The sequence below is a fragment of the Papaver somniferum genome, chromosome 1 (assembly GCF_003573695.1).
Source record: "Papaver somniferum cultivar HN1 chromosome 1, ASM357369v1, whole genome shotgun sequence".
Taxonomy (NCBI): domain Eukaryota; kingdom Viridiplantae; phylum Streptophyta; class Magnoliopsida; order Ranunculales; family Papaveraceae; genus Papaver; species Papaver somniferum.
The window spans coordinates 210,380,745-210,404,736 of NC_039358.1; the positions used below are offsets into that span (position 1 = coordinate 210,380,745).

Below are 23,992 nucleotides of genomic sequence, written 5' to 3' on the forward strand. Positions count from 1 at the left end.
TGCTTATATCCAATTGTTCTAAACTCTCATTTCAAACAGTGGAACATTCTCGGAAGACGACAATAGCTGTCTCACACAAACTATTAGCTTCAAAGCAATTTTCAAGTGATCGAATGATCAATACGAAACATTTCGAGTCTACATCAAATGACTGTCTCACACAAATCATGTAAGATGTTACCAGGCGATTTTCACATGATCATCTTTTGACTTTCGTCAAGAATATAAGATGAACTTGGTTAAAGCGAAAGCTTACCAACACATATTTCGATAAATATGTAAGTGAATTAAACTCAGCTCGAAATATCAATGTGAATAATGGAAGTCTATATAGCTATAAGACTTTTGTATCAAATAGGAGATAGAGTAGATAAGATTTTGAGTGATAGATGAGTTCAAGTCTCCACATACCTTTTGTTGATGAAGTTCCACAAGCCCCCCTTAGTTGTTCTTCGTCTTCAATCGATGAATTCCGTGAAGTCTAATGCTCCACTACACTTTCTATCCTAATCCAAGACTTAGCTATAAGTAGACTAGAAATCAAGACTTATAGTTTTGCAACTAAACTTGACAAACAAGCTTGAGATAGCAACACTTGCGAGTTCGACCGAGCAGTGCTCTAAAAATCTCCCTCTTTGTCAATTTTAGTGACAAAACTATCAATACATATGGAATACAAAATAAATAAACTTTATAGCTCTCAATCCAAATGCCTGCTTTCCTTGGTTCTTCAACATTACTCGAAATCTTCGTCACTTCCAAGTACTCTAGTGATTCTGAATGTGTTCAACTCAGCATCATAATTGTTGAAGATCCATAGCTATAACAATGAGACAACAAAAACTCTCAAACATTGTTATACAGTGTCATAGTATTATTACACAACATCAAATTTCAATTGTATCACAACTTTGACAACAATACTATGGTGATTTGTATCACTCCCCCTTATTCAATACTTCATTTCACATGAAAACCACTCTCCCTTACTTAATGATCCGTAAACCATATGTATTTGTAGTGTGAACTACACATTAATTCTCACCCTTTTTGTTAATATAAATTGGCAAATGTACGAAAACTAGTGGGATCCTAATGAAATTTCCATAGAGATACTTCATGACCAAAAGAGAACATATCAACTTTGTTTCGATGATTTCACATAGCCGAAACTAGTGTATTCATCAAGGAGTTTATAAAGATACAAGAAGACTCCTACAATATTCCACAGCCGTACTCCACACAAAGATTTGGAAATTAAGCACAAGTTCATTAAGAACTCTCCCCCATAAAATGTCATTCCCGAAAGAACAACAAGAGCGACCTTACTTTCACAAGAAAAGAATGATTTCTTTGGACATTAACAAATCACATGAAACATGAATTTGTATCAAAAATACTCAAATAAATTAACCACAAGAGAACCCATGATTAATTTAATCTGAATTGCTCAACATAAGAGAACTTACGGAGCCGCACAATATTTTCATAAAGATATGGATCAGGGAAAGACCAATAATACGAAATATTCAAATATTCATTCTATTTTTCATCAATATTTGCATAGAGACAAGTAATAGACTTAATCTTCGTAGACAAAAATTCATCATATCTTCCATCAATATTTGCATAATGACATAATAGGCTTAACTTTTTGTTGTCAAAAGTTCATTCTATCTTTTATCAATATTTGTATAAAGACATATGATAGACTTAACTTCTGAGCAATTATGGGACAATCATAGTTCACGGACGCAGACACACATATCCCATAACAAGTTGCAATATATAAAACCACATAGATTAATATTGCAAAATCATCTTCCAAATAGACTTTAGAATTTAAATAAATAAATCTAAAAAAGATTGCAAGATGAAAAACTTTGGCAATAGATATGTGTACTCACAATAATTGATATTCCAAACCCTAGTTATCCTTCTTAAAACACAAGAATAAATTATCATAAGAAGTTTCCTAGATAAAAAAATAAAGACAACAAGCAAAAAACAAAGGACTCCTAAATCATCAAAACCGATCATGAACAGAAATCAAAGATGACTTCCAGAACCCCCATGAGTCTTGAGACCTTCGAGCTTGTGATTAACAACATTCATTGCTTCTTCAGAGAAGATATCCTCATTGAGAAGATCTTTAACATGTGTGTTCATGAGAACAAGGTCTGAATTAACCTTTTTCAACTCAGTTCTTAACACATCAACACCCTTCATAGTATCAACGAGTTGCAGTTTTTCTTCCTCAAAGTATTTAAGAAAATCATGAACCACTTCAGCAGAGACCATATCCTCATTCTCAACATCCTGATGAGTATAGTCATAGTAGCATGAGGCATCAGGATTTTGATCATTATCTTCTACTAGGGTTCTTTTTTTCCTCCCTTTAGATTCGAAACCAATACCTTTATCAAGAAAAACCTCTTGCAAAACCACCAGCGCTAGACAGTGGAGACATTCTTGACAAAAAAAAAACCTAGAGTATGCGTACGTAACTCAATAGGTTTGGTATTTAAATGGTTTCTTAGGGACGATAACTTTTAGGGTTTCCATAGTTGGTTCGTGGCAAGTAACACGGGTACTCGTACGAATGCAAGATTGACCCATAGTCGTGCACATAAAAACAACAGAGACTGCAAATCAAGAAAAGACTGTTTGCACGATAATATTTTGCTGAGTGAATATTTTCACGAGTCTTAGATCAATAAATTTTATATTCTTAGGAGAAAAATTTAGAGCATAAGAATAGTATTTTTTAACTCAAAACAAAAAGGAAAAAAAATCAAAAAAATGACAAGAGCAACACAAATACTTATGCAAGAATGTTTGTGAATGGTAATCCAGTTAATAACGATAAAGAAACAGCTAGACAATCAGAGAACATTTTGCCATCAAGTATACCTGATCACATCTCACTAAACCAGGATTTTTGTGAGTTCGATTTCAACCTTGTGATTACTTAGCACAAGTATGAGCCTTGAGCTCATTAAATGAATGTTGTTTTCGGTTAACCCTCTTTTTTTTATTCTTTAGAGGAAAACCGTTTTGATGCGAAAAGTTATCATAAAACTTATCATCATCAAAATACGACGCATAGTATGGATTCTTACCTGAAAGATTTTGATCATAGGGGTTTGATAGCCTGTTGATGAGTTCTTTGTATCCTTCAATTATCAAATTTAGGTTGTCTTTCATACCTCCACTTTTCATTCCTTCTCCTGAAACCTTATTCGCATCAAGAACAGCAGTATCTCCCTTTTTAGATGAAGAAGATCCTTGAATTCTTCTTGGACGAATTGTGTTTAGATTACTGTTACATGCATGAACATTCGAGGAACAAATCGAACTGACTTTCCTATTAGGATTCACATGGTGATACTAAAATCAATTGGTTTAGACATACGAATGTCAGTTACACCTTTGAGAATTAAATATAAGGTGTGTTGAAGTCGAACAATAGAAGTGTCATTCAACCTTGATTTCCTCGTTTGTTCAACATGTCCTTTTGAATCACAAAAGAGACGCACTTTCTGATCACTTGAGTGATTAGAGTGAACAGTCTTAACACAATCGTTGGGAGATTTCTTCCTTCCGTGTGATGTGGAGATTTCCTTGATTAGTGGAAGCTACAGGCGCATCTTTTCCAATCGGAAGGGATTACGATTTAGCTTCTGGGACTGAATTTTCAGTTAGGACATAAGCGATTGGTATAGTGGACTCTTTAGAACATCCTCCAATAGAGAGTTTACTCAGAAGATGTTCAATTTCCAATGCATCCTTTTTAAGTTCCACCTCGAGTGAGGAGAAAACTTTGTTGTTTTCTTTGCTACGAGTCTTTAAACTAGAGTCACGATCTTTTACTATACCGGTGAGTGCATTGACATTGTTTTTCAACCGATTGATTCTATCATCCTGGATTCTAACAAGATTTAGAATCATTATACTCTCTTCTGCTGCATCCCTTTCTTTATCAGAGTCAGACTCGATCAAAAGGTAATCGGGATATCACATATCAGTGCAATCCTGTTTCGTTAGAACATAATGTTCGTCTAAATTCGAGATACACGAATCTTTCTCTTTAATAGGTTTAATGGAAACAGAACTTTTATTTCTGATGATGTGTTTACCTGAGATAGCACTATTTTCCATAGAGTCAGATCGCTACAAACACAGACTTATGAGGTCTTAAACGTGTTTTCCTGCTCTAATACCAATTGAAAAATCGGGGATCTAACAACCACACCCAATATTTCGCTTAGCAATCTGTATGGACTAACTCCAATATACTTTCAATAGAATCAACTAGACACTCAGAGTCAATCTTAAGAAAATTATATCAAGAGTTATATCTCAATTTCTCAATTCAATCTGCAATCAAACAAATAGGAATTTGCGAGCCCGATTGAATATAAGAAATAACTTGGACGGTATCAAAAACCAATATCCAAGTGTCAATCAATTTAATCAACATCCAAAGGTTGGATTCACAATTGATTGAACTTACGCACAACCTATAATATTTCAATTATATAAACAAATATAATGCAAAAAAGAAACAACACATACATCAGAAGTTTTATTAACGAGGAAACCGCAAATGCAGAAAAACCCTGGGACCTAGTCCATATTTGAACACCACACTGTATTAAGACGCCACAGACACTAGCCTACCCAAGCTAACTTCGGAATGGAATGTAGTGGAGCTCTAACCAATCTCACACTGATCAAGGTACAGTTACGCTCCTTACGTCTACGCACTTGATTCCCGTAGATGATCTCACCCACAACTAAGAGTTGCTACGACCCAAAGTCGAAGACTTGATAAATCAATCCGTCTCACACAGAAAAGTCTATTGAATTGATAAATTTGTCTCTCACAGATATACATGAGTTTTGTTCTGTCTTTTGATAAATCAAATTGAACAGGAACTAATTGATATACCAGACTTATATTCCCGAAGAACAACCTAGAAATATCAATCACCTCAAAATAATCTTAATCGTATGGTAGCAAAACAAGATATTGTTGAATCACAAACGATGAGACGAAGATGTTTGTGACTACTTTTTATCTTGCCTATCGGAGATTAAATCTCGAGCAAATCTTAGAGAACATAGTACTCAATCACGATAGAAAACAGCAAGATCAGAACATGCAACTATAAAGAAAATAGTTGGGCCTGACTTCACAATCCCAATGAATTCTTCAAGTCGTTAACCTACAGGGTTTTGGAAAAACCTAAGGTTAAAGGAGAATCGACTCTAGTCGCAAATACTATCAAACATGAGGTGTGGGGATTAGGTTTCCCAGTTGCTAGATTTCTCCCTTATATAGTCTTCAAATCAGGGATCGCAATCAATGTTACCTTGGTAACAAAGCATTCAATATTCACCGTTATATGAAAACCTGATTATACTCAAGCTAATATCTTTTAACCGTTAGATCGAACTTATCTTGTTACACAAAAATGAATAGTGACTTCATTTAGATATGAGTAACCATACCTAAACGTGTACACCTTTGTTGGCTCAACAATAGTTAATCGAAGTTAGCCATATGAACACTTTCATATCATCTTAACCATAACTAGTTCAAATGACTCAAATGAAACTAGTTTTAAAGTTGTTCAATTGTTTATATTCTCGTAGAAGTCTACAAGATACAATTGAAGCAAAATCGAGTTTGATTCACTCGAATCAAGTCATGAACTTTATATCCACGGTTTCCAAAAGATTGCATTCCTTATTATATAAATGTTTTAGTTCATGAACAAACCAATTTTAGAACATAACCCACTCAAGTATGCAAACGGGTACGCATACTTTAGTGGCCGGACTAAGTTTGGGTTCGCCAGTATGCGAACGGGTACGTATACCACCAAACTCAGTAAAGTCCCGGAACTTGAACCTCACACCATTACGCGTACCGGTATGCGTACTTAGTTCCCGGATCTCTACTAAACCAATCAGTACGAATAAGGGTATGCATACCATGGTTCCCGGACTTGGATTACACATAGGCAAGTACGCATACTGTGCTTATATCTAATTGTTCTAAACTCTCATGTCAACCATTGAAACATTCTCAGAAGACGACAATAGCTGTCTCACACAAACTATTAGCTTCAAAGCAATTTTTAAGTGATCGAATGATTAATATGAAACATTCCGAGTCTACATCAAATGACCGTCTCACACAAATCGTGTAAGATGTTACCAGGCGATTTTCGCATGATCATCTTTTGACTTTCGTCAAGAATGTAAGATGAACTTGGTTAAAGCGAAATCTTACCAACACATATTTCGAGAAATATGTAAGCGAGTTGAACTCATCTCGAAATATCAAATGTGCATAATTGAAGTCTATATAGTTATACGACTTTTGTGTCAAATAGGAGATAGAGTAGATAGACTTTTGAGTGATAGATGAGTTCAAGTCTCCACATACCTTTTTTTTATGAAGTTCCACAAGCTCCCCTTAGTAGTTCTTTGTATTCAATCGATGAAATCTGTGGAGTCCAATGCTTAACTACACTTTTTATCTTAATCCAAGACTTAGATATAAGTAGACTAGAAATTAAGACTTATAGTTTTCGCAACTAAACTTGACAAACAAGATTGAGATAGCAATGCTTGCGAGTTCGACCGAGCAGTGCTCTAACACTAACTATTAAAACTCTGTTAGGTTTAACTATAAAAAACTAGGGCTTCAGTTCAAGACGAAAGCGACAATCAAAATAAAATAGTATATTGCTCCAACAAAAAAATAGAATAGTATATTTTTTTACTATTTCTTTTACATTTTAAAAGCATGCAATAAATATTGTACTTTCCATCAAAATTTCTCATGTATGCATGTTTTTTTCCCATCCAATTTTATGATTTACGATGCATTATTTTAGCAATGTTGTTATAGTTTATTTAAACCTTCCCTGATATCGTAAGTCTTGTAACTCATGAGTCATGACATGTTAATGCTTGTTGTAAATATTAACAAAAAAATTTTTATCCCACAAACGGTTTGCTATTAAACATGCGAATGGGATTGGGACTTAAATCCTAATAAATATGCGCATTTAAATGATAAATGGACCTATAGTTTTTTTATTTTTTATTGATCCTATTTTCAGCTGTCTATCTTATCAAATACATTACCAAATTTTTTGCAACTTTTAAATAAACATATGGGAACTTGACTTGCAAATAGTACCTGTTAAAACCATAAAGAAATTTAGTTAATTAATTTTGTGGACTAGGTTATAGTCCTTAATACCTAGACACATGTAACACTCTTCCTGGTTAAAGCATTTTCAACGATACTTCTTAGAATTACTATCATCTCAAACTAGAAAAAGGTTAGTGACTACATCACTCAAAATTATACATACCAGGAAGCAATATCTTTTGAAAACTCAGTAGTCGCTAGTCACGAGATTGTTTCACTTCAAAGTTCAAATAAACTCTCACTTAATAGTCAAGGCGTATACTCTTTTCTTGCTTCGAGATGCACCTAAATAACTCGCCCTCTATCTCTCATCTAGGTTTTGAACTTTATATGCCCATTTCCACTTAAATTAGTAGGTAGATTTGTTCATTCATTTCATATTATTTTTAACAGGACTTTGTATTGTCTAAACAGAACAGATGAATCCCTAGCAAAAAAATCTCATTCAATTAACCATTCAAATCCATGTATAATAAGGATTTTTTTTTCTCATTTTTTCTTCACATTTATATCTTTTATCTTTGTCGTGGTGTATGTATTATGTTACATACGATCATCAATCTACCAATATAAAAAAAATGGGGGTAATAGTGTCTCAGCATGTATGGTATTTGTTTGCAAAGACGTCATAGTTATGGCTAGCTGGTGATGGTTTCTTGCATGTCCTTGATTTCAATTCGAAGTAACCTTCCCTAATTTTAAACTTACTCATGATTAATTCAACTTGTATACATAGTTTGATATTCCTTTAATTTGTTACATTGAGTATTTGGTATGCATTGTGTTCTCTTCAAACGTCGGTTTGTTTTGTAACAATCTTGTGATTTATTTATGTTGTTGTTTGAAAGCTGAAAACAACATTCCCTGAAATAGTTAACCCTACGACACATTTTGCCCAAGATATGAAGTTTTTTACGTTTTCTATGTTAAAGAAGGATTTCTCAGCTTTCGACCGAGACCAAATGTGCTGAGTTACGCTATGTAATGAATTTTATACACTTTTATTATCAAAATGACAAATTTCTGAAAACGTAATTTTTGTTATGTTTTGTTGAGACACTTTTGACACAACTTTTATGAATCAAAGATTATCTAATGAATCAATTTTTTATTGATCTAGGCATGTGTAATATAGATATTAGTATGAGAGTGATGCTTTGTAAGGTGGTTGATATGATACACATTTTCTTCCTCCTTTGATCAACTGATTTCATTTTTGTCCCTTAATTGTTTCTCTATTTTCGGTGAAATTTGATTGTTCATGGATAAACCTTTCCATACGTTGCACTTATTTGTCAGCGTCCCTTATGAATATATTTTATATTTGTCTTGTATACTAGAGTTGTGGGAGAGTCAAGACTGACCGCTTTGGATTATGCTAAAATATCTTATAAGTTTTTCGTGGACATTGGTTTAGAAAAACTACCTAGAAGAGTCTATGGTGTTGTAATGTTTGTAGCCTATGATAAGAAGAATAAGAAGGTAAGTTTGTGTTTTTGGTTTTATATTTGGGACTATCACTATAAAGTTTTTTTTTTTTTAAACACATTGTTTTCTTATTTTGATATGTTAAGGCATATGGCCACCTATGCACACAAGGGGGGATTTGCAACCGTGGAAGATCAACATTGTATTGGAAAAGGGGGGATGGATGCTCTTATGGACTTAGGAGTGCAACACCGCTATAGAATGATAATCCGTGAAATGGTTATGTTAGCAAAGAAAGCACTCGTGAATTCTGCAAATCAAGGCTGCACAAGAGGGTTGACCAGTAGTAAGTGTGTTAAACTGCTAATTAAGTTCGTCAATATTGTTTACATTTTTAGGTCAATGCTTACATTTTTCTTACACCTACTCATTTTTCTAGTTGTTGCTCTTACACGAGATGAAGTAAAAGTTGAACCAGGGAGTCATATTCGGGACATTGTTGCCGAACTTGGTAGAGAAATTATGTTAAAAAAAGGGTACAAACAACTTCATTTAATTAGGGGAAAATATATAAAACATAACATGGTCACTCAAACCTAATTTGTAAAACCCCTTACCCAAATATTTCCATAAATGGCTAATTTACCCATATTTTATTAGGCCTAGTTGTGTTCAGTAAATTAAGTTAATATATATATATATATATATATATTATATTAGAGTTAGGATTAAATTTTTATTTTTTCTTTTAGTTTTATGAATAGAGAATAAAATGAGGTTTTGGAAGGAAAAAATATGGTGAAAACTAGGGTTTATAGGAATGGGAAATTATACTGGTGAAATGGATGTTGGGAAGCTTCAAATTGGAAAGATGATTGTGTTGATGGTAATCCGAACTTAAATTCTCAATTGGATTGGGTGTATGATCATGATATCTTAATAGATTAAGCCGAAAATGAGTGTGCTAATGAAGATCCAATTGCTCGAAATCAAGAAGCCAATGCTCAAAATAGATAAATCGGAGTTCAAAATACTCAGTAAACTACTTATACTCTACAATTTGTCTATTTGTTGCTCCAGGTGGTCGAATCACAGATACTATGTAACAACACAATAAAGAGTCATCATGGTAGTGAGGTTAACACAGTGACGATTCTGCTAAGTATTCATGATCGTAACTGCCTTAACCATTTGGAACTGCATTCCATTGTTTCTGTTGGAGTTAGCGGACCGATCTAATAATAAAAAAAAACACACAGAAACCTTTTTAGAGAAGTAAACTAAAGTATCTCGATCACCCACTCCATCACGAGTGTCAAGACCAAGTCATGGTGCTCATGACCAAGTCTTCAAGAAATACAAATTTTCAAGAAATACTGAAATAATAAAATAGTTAGGTTTCTATCTAGAAAAACACCAAAAAATATTATAAAATATTAAAAAAGTAAAACCGAGTTATTATTATAATAAAATTTCATGATATACCACATTTCTTGAGTTATTCTCGCTCTATCCAATATTGTGGATCCAAGGAAGTTGCTGAGCTTGGGGATATGAGTCCCTTGTTAAAGGTATATTCCGATGTTAGTCAAAACTTAAGTATCCAAAAGTGTACACAAAACTATCAAGATCTCAATTTAAAAAAAAATGATAAACATATATTATTGAAAGTACAAATTACATTCTGGACACCGAAAACGCAAGTGGGAGACAATATTACGTTGTTATCTTGCGCATGGTCTTAAACTTTCCCCTGCGATATGAAAAAAGACAACCAAAAACAGTAAAAGCCTAAAAAGATAGAACTGCTATATGAAAATCCATCGAAGTGACAACTATTGGAAAGTACGATACATAGTCAATGCAAACAAAACAAATCAGGTTAGTAACATATTAATTGTGGGTTTTATTACAGTAAAATTCTGAAAAAAAGTTACGAAGTTACATGCCAATGTTTACATTTTACAACAATAACATTAAGCACTTAGTAAGAAAAAATACATACATTTCATTGCCACATATTCGTTGGTGTGGATACCATCTTTTCATGTGATCATCTAGTTCAGAGCAGATGAACATGCAACTTTCTCAAGTTATGAAATTTTTTCATGGTATAACATATTACCATGATGCCCCTACCTAGCTTTCTTCAGTAAAAGTCATCGTTGTAATATGTTATATCATTACGACTCTAGTATGAAAAAATTATGTCTAAATACAAGTGTTGGAGTCGTTGTTGTTTAATTCTTTGATATGGATGACTCTAACCGACCATTAGAAACTTAAAACGAAGTCGTCATGGTCGATATTTAAATACCATGACGACGTATATTGGGAATATTTTTATTTTTGGATTCGTAAAACCATTTCATTGGATGGGACAGCCATACATCTTTCATGTAATAATATTGAAGGAAAAGAAGTAACATAGATCATCACATTGCACTTAAACACTTAATCATAAAAGCTGAAATCTACATAGGTACTATCTTCCAAGGTACGATAGAAATCCTCATGATTAAAATTTATGCCGTGGGTAGCTTCATATCTGTGTACCAAAAATCTATAAGCATTACTATTTTCTGCATATCCAATGAAAATTCCATCAAAGTTTTTGGGCCTATTTTCACCTTCTTAGATAAGAGAACTTCCACTTTTGCAAGACACCCCCAAACCGTTCAATTGTGGACTATAAGAGCAGTGGTTTGGTGGATAATTTCGTGCTCTGATTTTTTTTTTTTGGAAAATGGTGAATCATACCTATAAAAGTAATAATGGGTCTATTGCATCGTCTTTCCCCTCATTAGATATCGTAGAAATAATGAGTGCAATTACCGATAAAAGTAATGAAATACTTTTTCCCACTTCTTGTTTGCACTAATTTAAAATCACAAATATCAGTATGAACCAAATTTAGTGATTATGTATTTCTTTCAACCAGGTGAAAGGATGATCTTGTTAATTTTGTTTCTACACAAATTTCACATCTATCATTTAAATCAATGTGACATTTTGGTATTATTGGATCTATGTTAATTAGTTTTCGAGTTGAACCATAATTAACATGGCCTAGTCTACCATGCCATATATTTGATGACTCAACCAAATAAGAAGAAAAAGTTATTTCCTTTTTTATCCCGTTTAGGAATTAATGTGAGTGCAGTCAGTGTAAAAAACCCATCGCCCAAGTATCCTTTACCAAAATATATATCATGCTTAGATATGACTACTTTGTCAGACACAAAGACAATTTTAAAGCCATGCTTACCTAATAAAGAATACGAGATTAAGTTAATGCGAATACCTGATGCTTGTAAAATTTTATTTAAAATGAGTTCTTTTCCGGAACATTTTAAGAATGATTTTTTCTTTTCCGATGAATTTTGTTGTTGCAGAATTTCCCATGAAGAACATTTCATCGTCCACAATTTGATAAGACATCAACATGTTCTTATTGGTACAGATACAGAGAATGGCTCCGCTGTCTATCTACCACTCTCGAGAATCTCCAACAAAATTAACTTATGATATTACAGCCGAAATATTTGTGCATCTATTAGGCTCCATTGTTAACTGTGTACGTAAGAACTTCCAAAATAGTTTTGTACTTTGTTAGCTAACAAAGCACGTAAAGAATCAAAACAAACGGAAACTTCTGTTAACAACCAAAACGAAAACAAAAAAGACGAAACAATTTTAAAATACTGTAAAGAATTATTCCCTCTGTTCCTTTTTAATAGGCTGGTTTCTATAAATAAATGTTTCAGAAAAATAGGTTGGTTTCCTAATTCGGAAAGTCAAATGTTACTTTAATTTTCTGGGACCACTTTTCTCTTAATTTCTTTTGATGACAAATGTCATGTGGACCATTTCACTTTACTTCTTTTGCTGACAAGTGTCATGAGGACCACTTCCAATGATTAATTGTCTTAGTTTCCTTAAATTTCTCTAAAAACAAAACCAGCCTATTAAAAAGGAACGGAGGGAGTAATTAAATTCAACCAGTGCGGCAGTTCCTTAGTGTTCTCTATGCACTAATTATATAAATTTCAGTTCGAATTGATGTCCACCAATTGAATTCAAACTAAACCCACTAAATAATTAAAGTCGCCTAACTTTAATAAATGACCAGTGGATAAATACGCTACAACTTGTACAATACACTAAATAGAGAAACTGTGTCACTACGCCCAGATAAATAACAAATTTGTTGGTGAATTTTCCGGAACCAAAACCACGAGATTACAATGTTGGCAAATTTATGTATATACTGGAATAAGAATTAGAGAAATAAGAAGACCAAAAACCTAATTAGATCAAACCAAACATTATATCCTCCAACCTTAAGACAGATTCATCATGCACTCGTGCTTACGGACTATCGATGCATGTCTCTCAGAATACAACGACTTACTTCTTGATGTAGTAGCACTCCAAACTTCGAGAAACGACGAACCAAAAATTTAGTGATGAACTCTCTTTATTAACACAAACTTAATCGATGATTTCTAGTGAATGCAATATGATGACGATTAGAAGCATCACAGTGCTTCATGGAGTTGTTTTCTTTCCAAGGGTTTCATATGAAAGGTTATGTCATTTCATGTTTTTGATTTCTTTTAGTTTCCAAATTGAAACTATCCTAACTAACTGGACCATAAACTTAATTGGGCCAAACCCAATTAACTCAAGCCTAACTCCATTAGGTACTAGATAAGAGACTTTCCAGTCATATGAAAATTTAGCTTAATTTTCCAACAAATTCTCAGCCATACCAAACTCTTAAAGAAATCATCTTTAATGTTTTCTCGGTCCCTCGTTTGACATATCTAATAATGTATAAATCTAACATGGGTTTTGTTAGAGCCAATGAATTGTAACTTTGATGTAAACAAATGTGTTACTCTAGGCAACCTTTTTAAAGACAAATATTTGATATATTGGAATCGAGTTAACAACATATAAGTTATGGCAAAGTTTTCGGTACTAATTTTTGGATTATGTAAATCACAATTTTTATAATATTGTAAGAATTCATGATTGTTGTTTTAGATATGAACCCACCGATGACAAATAAATCCAAAAAAATAAGATTGATTTTTTACGGACGATAATCATCATTATCTTTTTTTCTTTACTTCTTCTTTTTGTAATGTTTTTGAAGTAAGGATCATATCCGACCCTTATTTGTACTTGTCTTTGTGCCATAAACTCACCATTAAGCAACACAAAAATTCTAGTTTGCGACGCTACCAACTGACTGAAGCATATTCGTAGATAGTTCAAAATACTTTATACAAAATCAAAATTAAAGGATGCCTACAAAAAAACCATGATCCCTGAAGAAAGATATCTGAAGTACACCTCTAGTTTATGCGCCGAAAGAGGAGATTGATGCAATTTTCTAAGGTGGAAGAGTGCAACAAATCCTTTAAAGAGTTCTAAACTGTTTCTTTTATTTGAACTCTAAAGAAAATAAAATATAAAATACAAACATTCTTGCTTTATAAATGGCAAGTTGTACGGTTCAGTTGCTACTGATTGCCATGGGGGTGGACCAAATTATTCATAAATGTATCAATCCAGTACTTATGATGGTTTTTGTATTATATGGATTTGGTGACAAAGTATGCTTAGGCTTTTTACCTCAAGGTCGTGAAGTTACATATTACTCATAGTGATTACATCCCCCGAATAGCTCACTCAAATATGAGAAAGTCAGATCAAGGCGCACCCAAATAACAAGCTTAATCTAACAGCGTGTTTGGATACCAGAAACAGAAGTCAATCTCAGAAGTTACAAGGAAAAACAGTTTGCTTCACAAAAGTTAATTCTTTTACTTCTAAAATTCGTTATGGAATTAGGTTCCCAAGTTAAGTTTTGACTTTTTTACTTCCAGACCTCTGGGCATTATTTCTTCACAAGTCTGAAGTACTCGGCATTCGGATGCACACTCTGAAATTACTTTTTGACTTCTAGATGCCAAAAAAACAAAAAGTTAGTTTGAGTATAAAATTTTAAAAGGACTTGTAAAAATGAAAAAGTAAACTCTATGGGAAGCAAGATAGTTTTGGTCGTGTCTTCTTCTGTTTTTTGGTATCCTTATAAAATTGAATTTTTGGCTTATAAAATATTCAGATTAATATATGCCGTTGATTCTTCGTCGAACGACACATCACAAAGTGTACCCTACCGTAGGATAATTTGGTAATTGGGAATGGTGCCGCCAGTTTTTCACTTGTTATTGAGCTTTCAGAGGAAGCTTTTCCAATATTGAAATACCTTCTTCTCAAATACGCGGACGACTGTGTTCAAAATTCGTCGTTGAAATTTGGAACACAGAATCTCCATCTCCCTCCCTCCGTCCATCACACAGACAGCCGCACTACTCTCTCTGTAGCCATGGATATTGACCCAGATGATCTGTTTAGAGATGACGACGACGACCAAGATAATGACTATTATCAGGTAAAACCTTAAACCTATTCTTCTTATTTCTTTGATTTTGTCTTTTCGTTTTCTGATAGCTTGATTTTTAGCTTGACACTTGTTTTTCTCAACCTGATTTATGATTCAGGATAGTAATTATGGCAAAGAAATGGTTGTTTATCTAGTCGATGCTTCTCCTAAGATGTTCAATTCCGTGACTGTTTCAGTAAGTATCTGATTTTCTTTTCTGTTTAATTTGCTATTAAATGTTGATTGAAGAAGTTTAATCTGATATTTTAGGGTTACATTTGCAAACCTATCAGTACTTCCCTAAACCCTAGTTTTTCTAGATTTCCCCCAAATTGAACAAGGGTGTAAGATATGGTGGATGGAAGATGTGGAAACTGCAAGGCACGTTTCATTAGTTTATGCCTAACTGTTGTGAGGTCAGATAATAATGGTTTAGATGTCACATTTTTTGTATGGATTTTTTTTGTTTGATGTTGATGGATTCAGAGCTAACCAACCAGATATGGTTTGCATTATAATGAACTTGTGGTTTTGGAGGCGCTCAAATGCATCTTCCCTCGTATAACCATTTGGAATAGGTTGGATTAAAATTTTGTAGTTTCAGAGGTGACTGGCTAGGCGAAACTGTGAATCTTATTTTATTGGTTCTACCAATTGGTCTTAGTAGGACACTAAAGCCTTAAGAGTAATATGAAGCAGGTTTAATTCTCTTGGGTCTGGCATAATCTAAACCTATACCTATCCGGACTTGGTATCCATTATCCATTAGTCAAGTCTTATAGTCGAATTCCTTGGCAGTTTGGTAACATATTAGGTGCATGTTCTTGTGATTTCTTTCACACTAGAGGTATCCAAATAAAAGTTTCTTTTGATTTCTTTCACGTTAGAGGTATACAAATAAAAGTTTCTTTTGGGGCAAAAAGACACTAAACAATGTGCTCAACAACTATGTTGCGTATTCTTTTGATCCACCCAAGGAGTTCTGGGACTGCCAAAGCTATTGGATGTAATGCTAGCACCTGCATCACTATCAGTTGGCACACATGTGTATATCAGTATAGATATGTTACAGTATGATACTCTATATGATTGTTATGATGGTGGGCTAAATGCTATTGAGGGATGATGTTGGCTGTTGTACTTCATCAGTTCTAATGAAGTGTTAATACATTATGTAAAGAGGGGAGCTCCGTTGACAGTTGTTAAATTGACATTTTTTATACACTTGCAAAGCTAAGTTTTTGATGGGGTCACTTGAAGTGGATGAAATGCTAATTTTTCTGTAGAATGGTCTTCTCATTGTGTATTATACTCTCAAACAAATTTCATTATGTAACTTTGCATCTTCTGATTTGACTTTTAATCATTGATAATCAACGGTTGATTTTCAAACCGGTAAGTGGTGATCTACATGTTGCAAAATGTGCGACTTTTAATGAGAGTCTAGAACACAATGGAAGCATATTTCTACGAAAAATTATCTTCTAATTACTTTTCACTTTCACCCTTATAAAAAATTCACCGCCAGAAGTCTAAGATGCTGTCATTTTAACAATGTCAACGGATCTTCCCTATTATAGAAATTCTTCTCCATAACACTTGTTTGTTTTCCAGCCACATTGATTTAACTACTCCCGGTTTTCAATATTTGCAGGCAGATCAAAAGGAAGAAACTCATTTTCATACTGCTGTCAGTTGTATTTCCCAATCGTTGAGGACACAAATCATCAATAGAGCTAATGATGAACTTGCAATTTGTTTTTACAACACTGTAAGATTTCAGTCTGTCCTCCTTTTCTTTAACCTAACATATGGGTGTAGGAAACTATTTGAGGAATTCAACTTATTCATAGATATACTCTGTGCAAGAAAGAGGAAGTTTTTTAAGTCTTTCAAAGGAGAAGAAAAAATGAAGAAAAACTTCCTTGCACAGTATTTGAGTAATTTTGTTGCCTACTGACGATGTGTAAAATATTACCATGAAGTGCCTTTTTTCTGAAGTTATTTAGGTGGGTTTCGGAAGTAGGTATATTTACATTTATTCAAAAAGATTACTGGTAACTTCCGATATGGAGTTGTTTTTGAGGGGTTTTTGGAATTGGTTGTTAGTTTTCTATTGAATCTCAGCTAGGTTACTCTCTTAATTATTGTCTCCCTTTGCATATTTGCAGAAAGAGAAGAAAAATTTGCAGGATCTGAGTGGTGTTTATGTATATAATGTCGCCGAAAGAGAGGATCTTGATAGGCCAACAGCAAGGCTCGTAAAAGAATTTGCTTGTATAGAGGGTAAGTGCTGGGAGGGGCTATTAGCTCTTTAGAAGTATGGAGCCTTCAGACTTTGAGTAACCAACTATTCGATGTCGTTTGGTTCTGTAGATGGTATTTTTCTTGCATCAAATGCTTTTCTTTTTTGCATTAGATGAGGAGCAATATGTTAGGGTTTTTTTACTTAGTTACATTGCCATAGAGTGTGCAAGATAAGTAAAATATGAATAACAAGATGGAGTTACTTAGAAAGTGAATATTATAAGAGAATAATTACGGAAATGAGTCTGAGGAATTCTACTTAGAGAAACTGGAAGCTCGGTTGACTTTCACTCAGTTATGTTATGACATCGAGTAGTGACTCTAAAGGTCCCACCCACCACCATTCCCTTAGAATTTGCGAGGGAGTTTTCATTCATCTTCATAATCAAAATCCTCCCTGTTACGTTTCACAGTCATAATACTTTATATTGAAACTTTATTACAATTTACAATCACCTTGGGTCAACTTTCTTTTTACTTCTGTTTTGACTGTAGGTTGCTAAAATTATGTCAAACAATCTTAAGTATTCTGGGTAATAATAGCAGAGCTGTTTTTTTGTTTTAGCATGCCGAGCTCCTGATACCATTCCAATGGTTATTTTGATTATTAAGAAAGACTTACCAGAATAATTCCTCTTATTTCAACATAATCTTCATCATTATGCAAAATTTACCTAGTGAATCTCTGTTCACTCCCCCAGAATCACTCCTGTGGTGGATTCACAATAAAAGATGAAACGATAAGTTTATCCATGTTTTCATACGTGGACAAGCTTATGGAGGCCAAATTTGGCGGAACCTCGCTTCCTTACTTGAATAGAGAACAATTACGGTTCTCTAGTTTTTGTAGATCATTTCAAGTTATAACTCTTTGTTTGTCTCAGCCAATTTTTTGATTAAGGTGTCAAAATAACATTTTGATTAATGTGAAACAGAAACGTTTATGAAAGAAATAGGGAGTCAGTATGGAATTATATCCGGGTCTCGGGAGAATTCCCTTTACAATGCAATCTGGGTTGCACAAGGATTGTTACGCAAGGGGTAATATAGATCTCTGATTCTTATGGATTTACATTTAGATGATCTTTGTTTTAGCCTGTGATATAAATCTATTGGTTTCAGATCTGCAAAAACCATAGACAAGCGGATGCTCTTGTTCACAGATGAGGATGACCCTTTTGGAAGGATCACTGGTGCAACACAGAAAGATATGATAAGAACGACACTACAACGGGCAAAAGTACTACGATTTTTATTTTGGACGCAGTTATGGTTTATGTTTGAAGAGGACTTTATTGATTGGAGCAAATAATGACATTTTTTTTTTCATTTTTTTATCAGGACACACAAGATCTCGGCATCTCAATCGAACTTCTCCCCTTGAGTAGGCAAGATGAGGAATTCAACACATCCCTTTTCTATGCTGTATGTATCTCTCCACCTAAGTTTACACTTAGATCTGTTGGCAGATATCTTCACACCATTACAATGTTCGATTTTTTGTGTTTCAGGAGTTAATTGGATTGGAGGGCGATGCTCTTGCTCAATTTATTCCTTCAGCAGGAGAAAAGTATGCAATATATCAGATAGATTTTTTTTTTATAGATTTTTCTTAATATTTGAATAACATTATGTATTAGAAATTTAGAACTAGAAATGTAGGTTTGTTTGTTTGTTTGTTTGTTTTTTTTTTTCTGAAAGAATGTAGGTTTGTTATATTGTTGTATAACAGTGTCATGTAGAATATAGGTCTGAGCACAGTAATCCGAACATATGACTGCAGCTGTTGTTATATCTCATCTTATTCATGCTTGATGAGATGCATATCATTATGACTCGCTGATAAATCTAGGTATTCTGAAAAATAATTTGTATATATGCGAAAGGTACATAAGTAGTGTCATTAAGTTATATGGGGCTAGTTAACTTCATCTATAGTTGGATTTCCGGAAATATGTCTGTAAATGTTTAGAGTATCTGATGATGGAAAGAATCAAAAGGAATTACAATCTAAACATTAAAGTGGTCTTTCTGTGCTCAAAACTGTAGAATTTTTTCAAGCAAATCAATTTTTCATTTTTGTCTCATCACTTGAATATATTTTCGTTATGCTGCTAAGTATTGCCATAACCTTCACATCCGGTAATTCTGGCTTGATAATATAGTAATGATAGCTCTGCGGTAAATCAGTACTCAAAAGTCAAAACAAGTTTTACGACTGTGCTAGAATAAATGATATAAAAAAAGAAGTAGCACTAGGGAAGCCATGATATATGATAAGATCAGTTTTTGTTGAGGCTCTGTAGTCCGTATGATTTCCATCTATTGTATAATATCTGTATCATCTATTGCTCCGATTTGTGGAGGAATGAACTTCCACTTGTAAAGTGTGGATAAGTTGGAGTGGAAATATGTCTCAGTTGAAAATCAACTCGTCTAATAATTTGATACTTGAGCAGCAAAGTTTAAACTTTAATCAAAGCATGGTACTCATGTATTTAAATTCTTGTATTGCCATTCAGATTGGAAGATATGAAGGATCAGTTGAGAAAGAGAATGTTCAAGAAACGCAGAATCAAAAGAATCACTTTATCCATAGCTGGTGGTATTTCTATCGAAGTGAATACATATGCTTTGATTCGTCCAACTGTTCCTGGTATATGGTTCACACGATTCTAATATCCTATGTAAGACTTGTCTTCTTTTCCCCGATTCTGTATAATCTCTTTTCTTCTTTCTGCAGGGGCAATTACATGGCTTAATTCTGTTACCAATGAACCTCTAAAGGTATGCAGTATCATTCTGCTGCTTATCTTGTCATTTAATTTTTCTCAAGAATCAAAAGTCATCAGTAGTTTCTTATCTCATTTTTTATTTGTTTGTTTGTTGTATGCAGACTGAAAGGTCGTTTATTTGTGCGGATACTGGTGCATTAGTGGAGGAACCTGCCAAACGTTTTCAACCATATAAAAGGTCAGAATGTTTTCTACCATAGAGCTTTGGTAGCTGTAGTGCCAGTTCTTGTTTTCGCAGACCCTTACTGGTACCGATTTTCTCTTTTGATCGGTAAAAAAGAAAGTAAAAAAAAAAAAAAGGATATAGACTGCAGAAAACTAGCCAGTCATTGGCAAATCCAGATTTGTACAAGTAGTTTATAAATGCATACTTTCATTGAGAATTGCTTCTCTCAGATTAAGTGTAATTTTTGTTTTGTTTGTCATTCTAATTTTCTAACTTTTCTTTTGCATTAATTGTTTCAGTGAGAATATTAAATTCTCCACAGACGAGCTAGCAGAGATCAAAAGAGTTTCAACTGGTCATCTCCGACTTCTTGGGTTCAAACCCTTGAGTTGCTTGAAAGATTATCATAATCTGAGGCCATCAACATTTCTGTTCCCTAGTGATGAGGTGAGCTGAATCTCTTTCACATGTCTTCATTTAGCTCATATTCTCAACTAAGATGCATAGCTTCTTACAATTGCCAAACCCTTGATAGTGTTGATTATCAATGACCGTCACTGACAGAGTGACAGATCAATCAAGTTATCTCAGAGTCATGCAATGATGTTTGAATGTTTGATTCCCTTGAAGGGGTAGTTATGGTTCATTCGATGAATATTATGTGAGACTAGAATAAGTATTTACTGCTCTAGATACCAGAGAAAGAAACCAAAAGATGAAAGCAGTAGTAAGGTATGATGTTGGGGTCAATCATTACTAACTCTCTCCTAATTGATGGATGCTTGATGCAGGAGATAATAGGAAGTACGTCTACTTTTATTGCGTTACAGAGATCAATGTTACGGTTGGGTAGGTAAGTTTGTAATCATTGTAATAATTTTTTGCATCTTAAGTATTACAGCTTAATCAAATTCTAATTTTGGCCTTATTCAGATGTGCAATTGCATTTCATGGTAGTTCAAGTCATCCCCAATTGGTTGCTCTTGTTGCACAAGTAAGATCATTTGCTTCTGTAGATGTCCCATCTCATTTCTTGCGTGGTCAAATTTTACACTGTATAAATGTTACTCACCTAAGTTGAGTTTCGCAGGAGGAGATAACTAGTCCCAGTGGTCAAGTTGAGCCTCCAGGAATGCACATGATATATCTTCCATATTCGGACGACATTAGAAACATTGAAGAGGCAAGACGGCAAAAATCACTTTCCCTCTGATGAACTTAAGTTTTATTTATCTTATGCTTAAGAAAGTTGTGATGTTAATGCAGCAATTTATGAATGCGAATTCTGTGACACCTCGAGCAACTGATGATCAAATAAAGAAAGCTGCTGCTCTAGTAAAACGTGTGGACTTGAAAGACTTTTCAGTTTGTCAGTTTGCAAATCCAGGTAAATGTTCCTCTTCTTGAAGTTCCACTTTGAACCCTTTACCTAAAGAGGGATTTAACCTTACCAGGGAGTTGTTCATGTTGAAACTCAGCTTCTTACAATCATTTTACGTATTCTTAAACATGAGTCTTACTTGGACTTGGACTTCATGTAGAAAAAATATATAATTTCACTTAGTATTTGACTTGGACTTCTACTTCTATTTCCTCTTGATTATATGGTGGAAACACAGAAAACTTTTCATTGCAAAAAGCTAGAGAAGAGTCTTAGTTACAGCACGTGTCATCCAGCCTTTCCATCATGACTTGGGTAACCTAAGACACTTGACTAAAGCTTAATCTTATTATTGTCTGGCTTAGGTTGAATTAGTCAGAGACTAGCTTAAGCTAAACATGATTTGTTGTTTAAACCATAAAAAGCCAACAGTTCGAAAATGGGCTGCCGAATGTGTTTTACTGATCAGTTTCTCTAGTGTATCATGGTCACTCAAACCCCTCTTTAACCTCACACTACTGGTATTTGTGCGTTGTTATAATTGAGGTTCGAGGGATTTTAAGTTGCACGGACACTACAATAGAGAAGCAAATTATTTTCAAACAAAAACTCCTGTTTTTGAAACGAGACTTTTCTGCAGCCTTGCAGAGACATTATGCTATACTGCAAGCCTTGGCTCTTGATGAAGATGAGATGCCGGAGCTAAACGATGAAACTTTACCAGATGAGCAAGGCATGTCAAGGTAAACAGTCTCTACCTTTATATTGACAGCTCAGATTTTAGACTGCACAGCTAAAGCTAGTATTTGTTTTTACTTCTAACTTTGTGTATTTTAGTGAGACAATAAACTGACTCAAAATTATAATAACATAGATGATCAATTTAAAATCTATCTATTGCAGACAGGGGATCGTTAAAGCTCTTGAGGAATTCAAGGTTTCTGTGTATGGTGAAAACCATGATCAGGAGGAAGCTGATGCTGCCTTTGCAACGACTGAGGCTTCAAAAAAACGAAAGGCAAATGCTGAGAATGCATCTAAGGAGGCGGAAAAGTATAACTGGCCTGAGCTTGCTGAACAAGGGAAGGTTAGTGAAGATCTGGTTTTTGTGTTTTATTAAATCCTTGTGCATCCAAATATCAAAAAAATGTTAAAAGACCTGGAAAATACATATACATGAACAGTATTGGTGTACGATACTGTTATGGGGTGTCCGACAGAGCTGGCTCAAAATGAGACAGCCAGGTATGAGGTGACGAACACAGCTTGAGTGCAAACTAGGTGAACAAACTATCCTCTAATCAGGAGGAGACATATCTGGCTTGAAACGTAACTCATAGAGGAGCGACACTTGGGAAAGTTAATAAAATTAGTTTCCTTTCATTTTTTTGACCTACCTTTAGATTTTGTATCTACCTAGTTGCCATGTCACCCAGTGTCAGACATGAGTATTACTATAGCAGTATTGATATATGTCGACATAGCAGTTTCTGATAATTGCAGTACCCTTGTTACGTAGGAAAATGCAGTTAAAAAAAAAGAGAGTTTAATTTTTGATTTAAACTGAGAGAGATTGTCAGTTTCGCCACTTACAACATGTATGACAAATTTGCTTCATTTATGCAAAGGAGCCATAAACAGTCAACTAGACGTTGAGGTTGTCTGTTTTAGGACACCATCTGGATTGTTGGATATTATTTTTACCACAACTATGCTAAGCATCCATACATCAATTTGAAGTCTGCCAATGTCCACTCTCATAATCTCATGTCCCTTATTTTCCTTGCAGCTGAGCTATCTAACAGTGGTGGATCTAAAACGCTATCTGACAGCGCACAACCTTCCTCTCAGTGGGAAAAAGGATGATTTGGTCAAAAGGATCTTAACTCACTTGGGGAAGAAATAAGTAAAGTTTGGTTACCTAACCGATATCTATTCTAATCGTTTCTAGAAATAGTTTTGAAATTTACTCCTTAATTTTAACCATATGTAAAAGATGGGACTCATAAAAGGTTTTGAATGGACTGTCTTTTTAACTGAGACGAATGAACTTCAAAGGTTTAACACCCATCTTCTTTTGTGCAATCTGAGGAACCTTCTGAAAAAAATTCCTAAACAGTACCACTACATAATTTGACTCTTTGTTTACGCTTTGAATTCTTTTGATCCACCCTAAGATCTAAAAAGAAACCCAAACGAACGAGCTTAATCTTCACTT

General features: G+C 34.2%; 1 protein-coding gene across 1 annotated transcript; it reads left to right on the top strand.

Annotated features, from left to right (window-relative positions):
- The first annotated feature begins 14,918 nt into the window (after positions 1–14,918).
- LOC113314941 (ATP-dependent DNA helicase 2 subunit KU70-like) lies at positions 14,919–23,882 on the top strand. Its single transcript, XM_026563272.1, has 19 exons — positions 14,919–15,134; positions 15,244–15,321; positions 16,780–16,896; positions 17,297–17,411; positions 18,368–18,473; positions 18,555–18,672; positions 18,774–18,857; positions 18,944–19,002; positions 19,955–20,088; positions 20,176–20,219; positions 20,329–20,405; positions 20,693–20,840; positions 21,185–21,246; positions 21,327–21,387; positions 21,484–21,576; positions 21,660–21,780; positions 22,415–22,517; positions 22,678–22,861; positions 23,564–23,882. The coding sequence occupies exons 1-19, from the start codon at positions 15,069–15,071 to the stop codon at positions 23,678–23,680; spliced, it is 1,887 nt and encodes a 628-aa protein (XP_026419057.1). The 5' UTR covers positions 14,919–15,068; the 3' UTR covers positions 23,681–23,882.
- Positions 23,883–23,992: the final 110 nt, after the last annotated feature.

Coding starts and splice junctions, on each gene's coding strand:
- LOC113314941 (XM_026563272.1), top strand. CDS start 15,069: ATGGATATTGACCCAGATGATCTGTTTAGAGATGACGACGACGACCAA. Junction 16,897..17,296: donor CAATTTGTTTTTACAACACT/GTAAGATTTCAG, acceptor GCATATTTGCAG/AAAGAGAAGAAAAATTTGCA. Junction 18,673..18,773: donor CGACACTACAACGGGCAAAA/GTACTACGATTT, acceptor TTTTTTTATCAG/GACACACAAGATCTCGGCAT.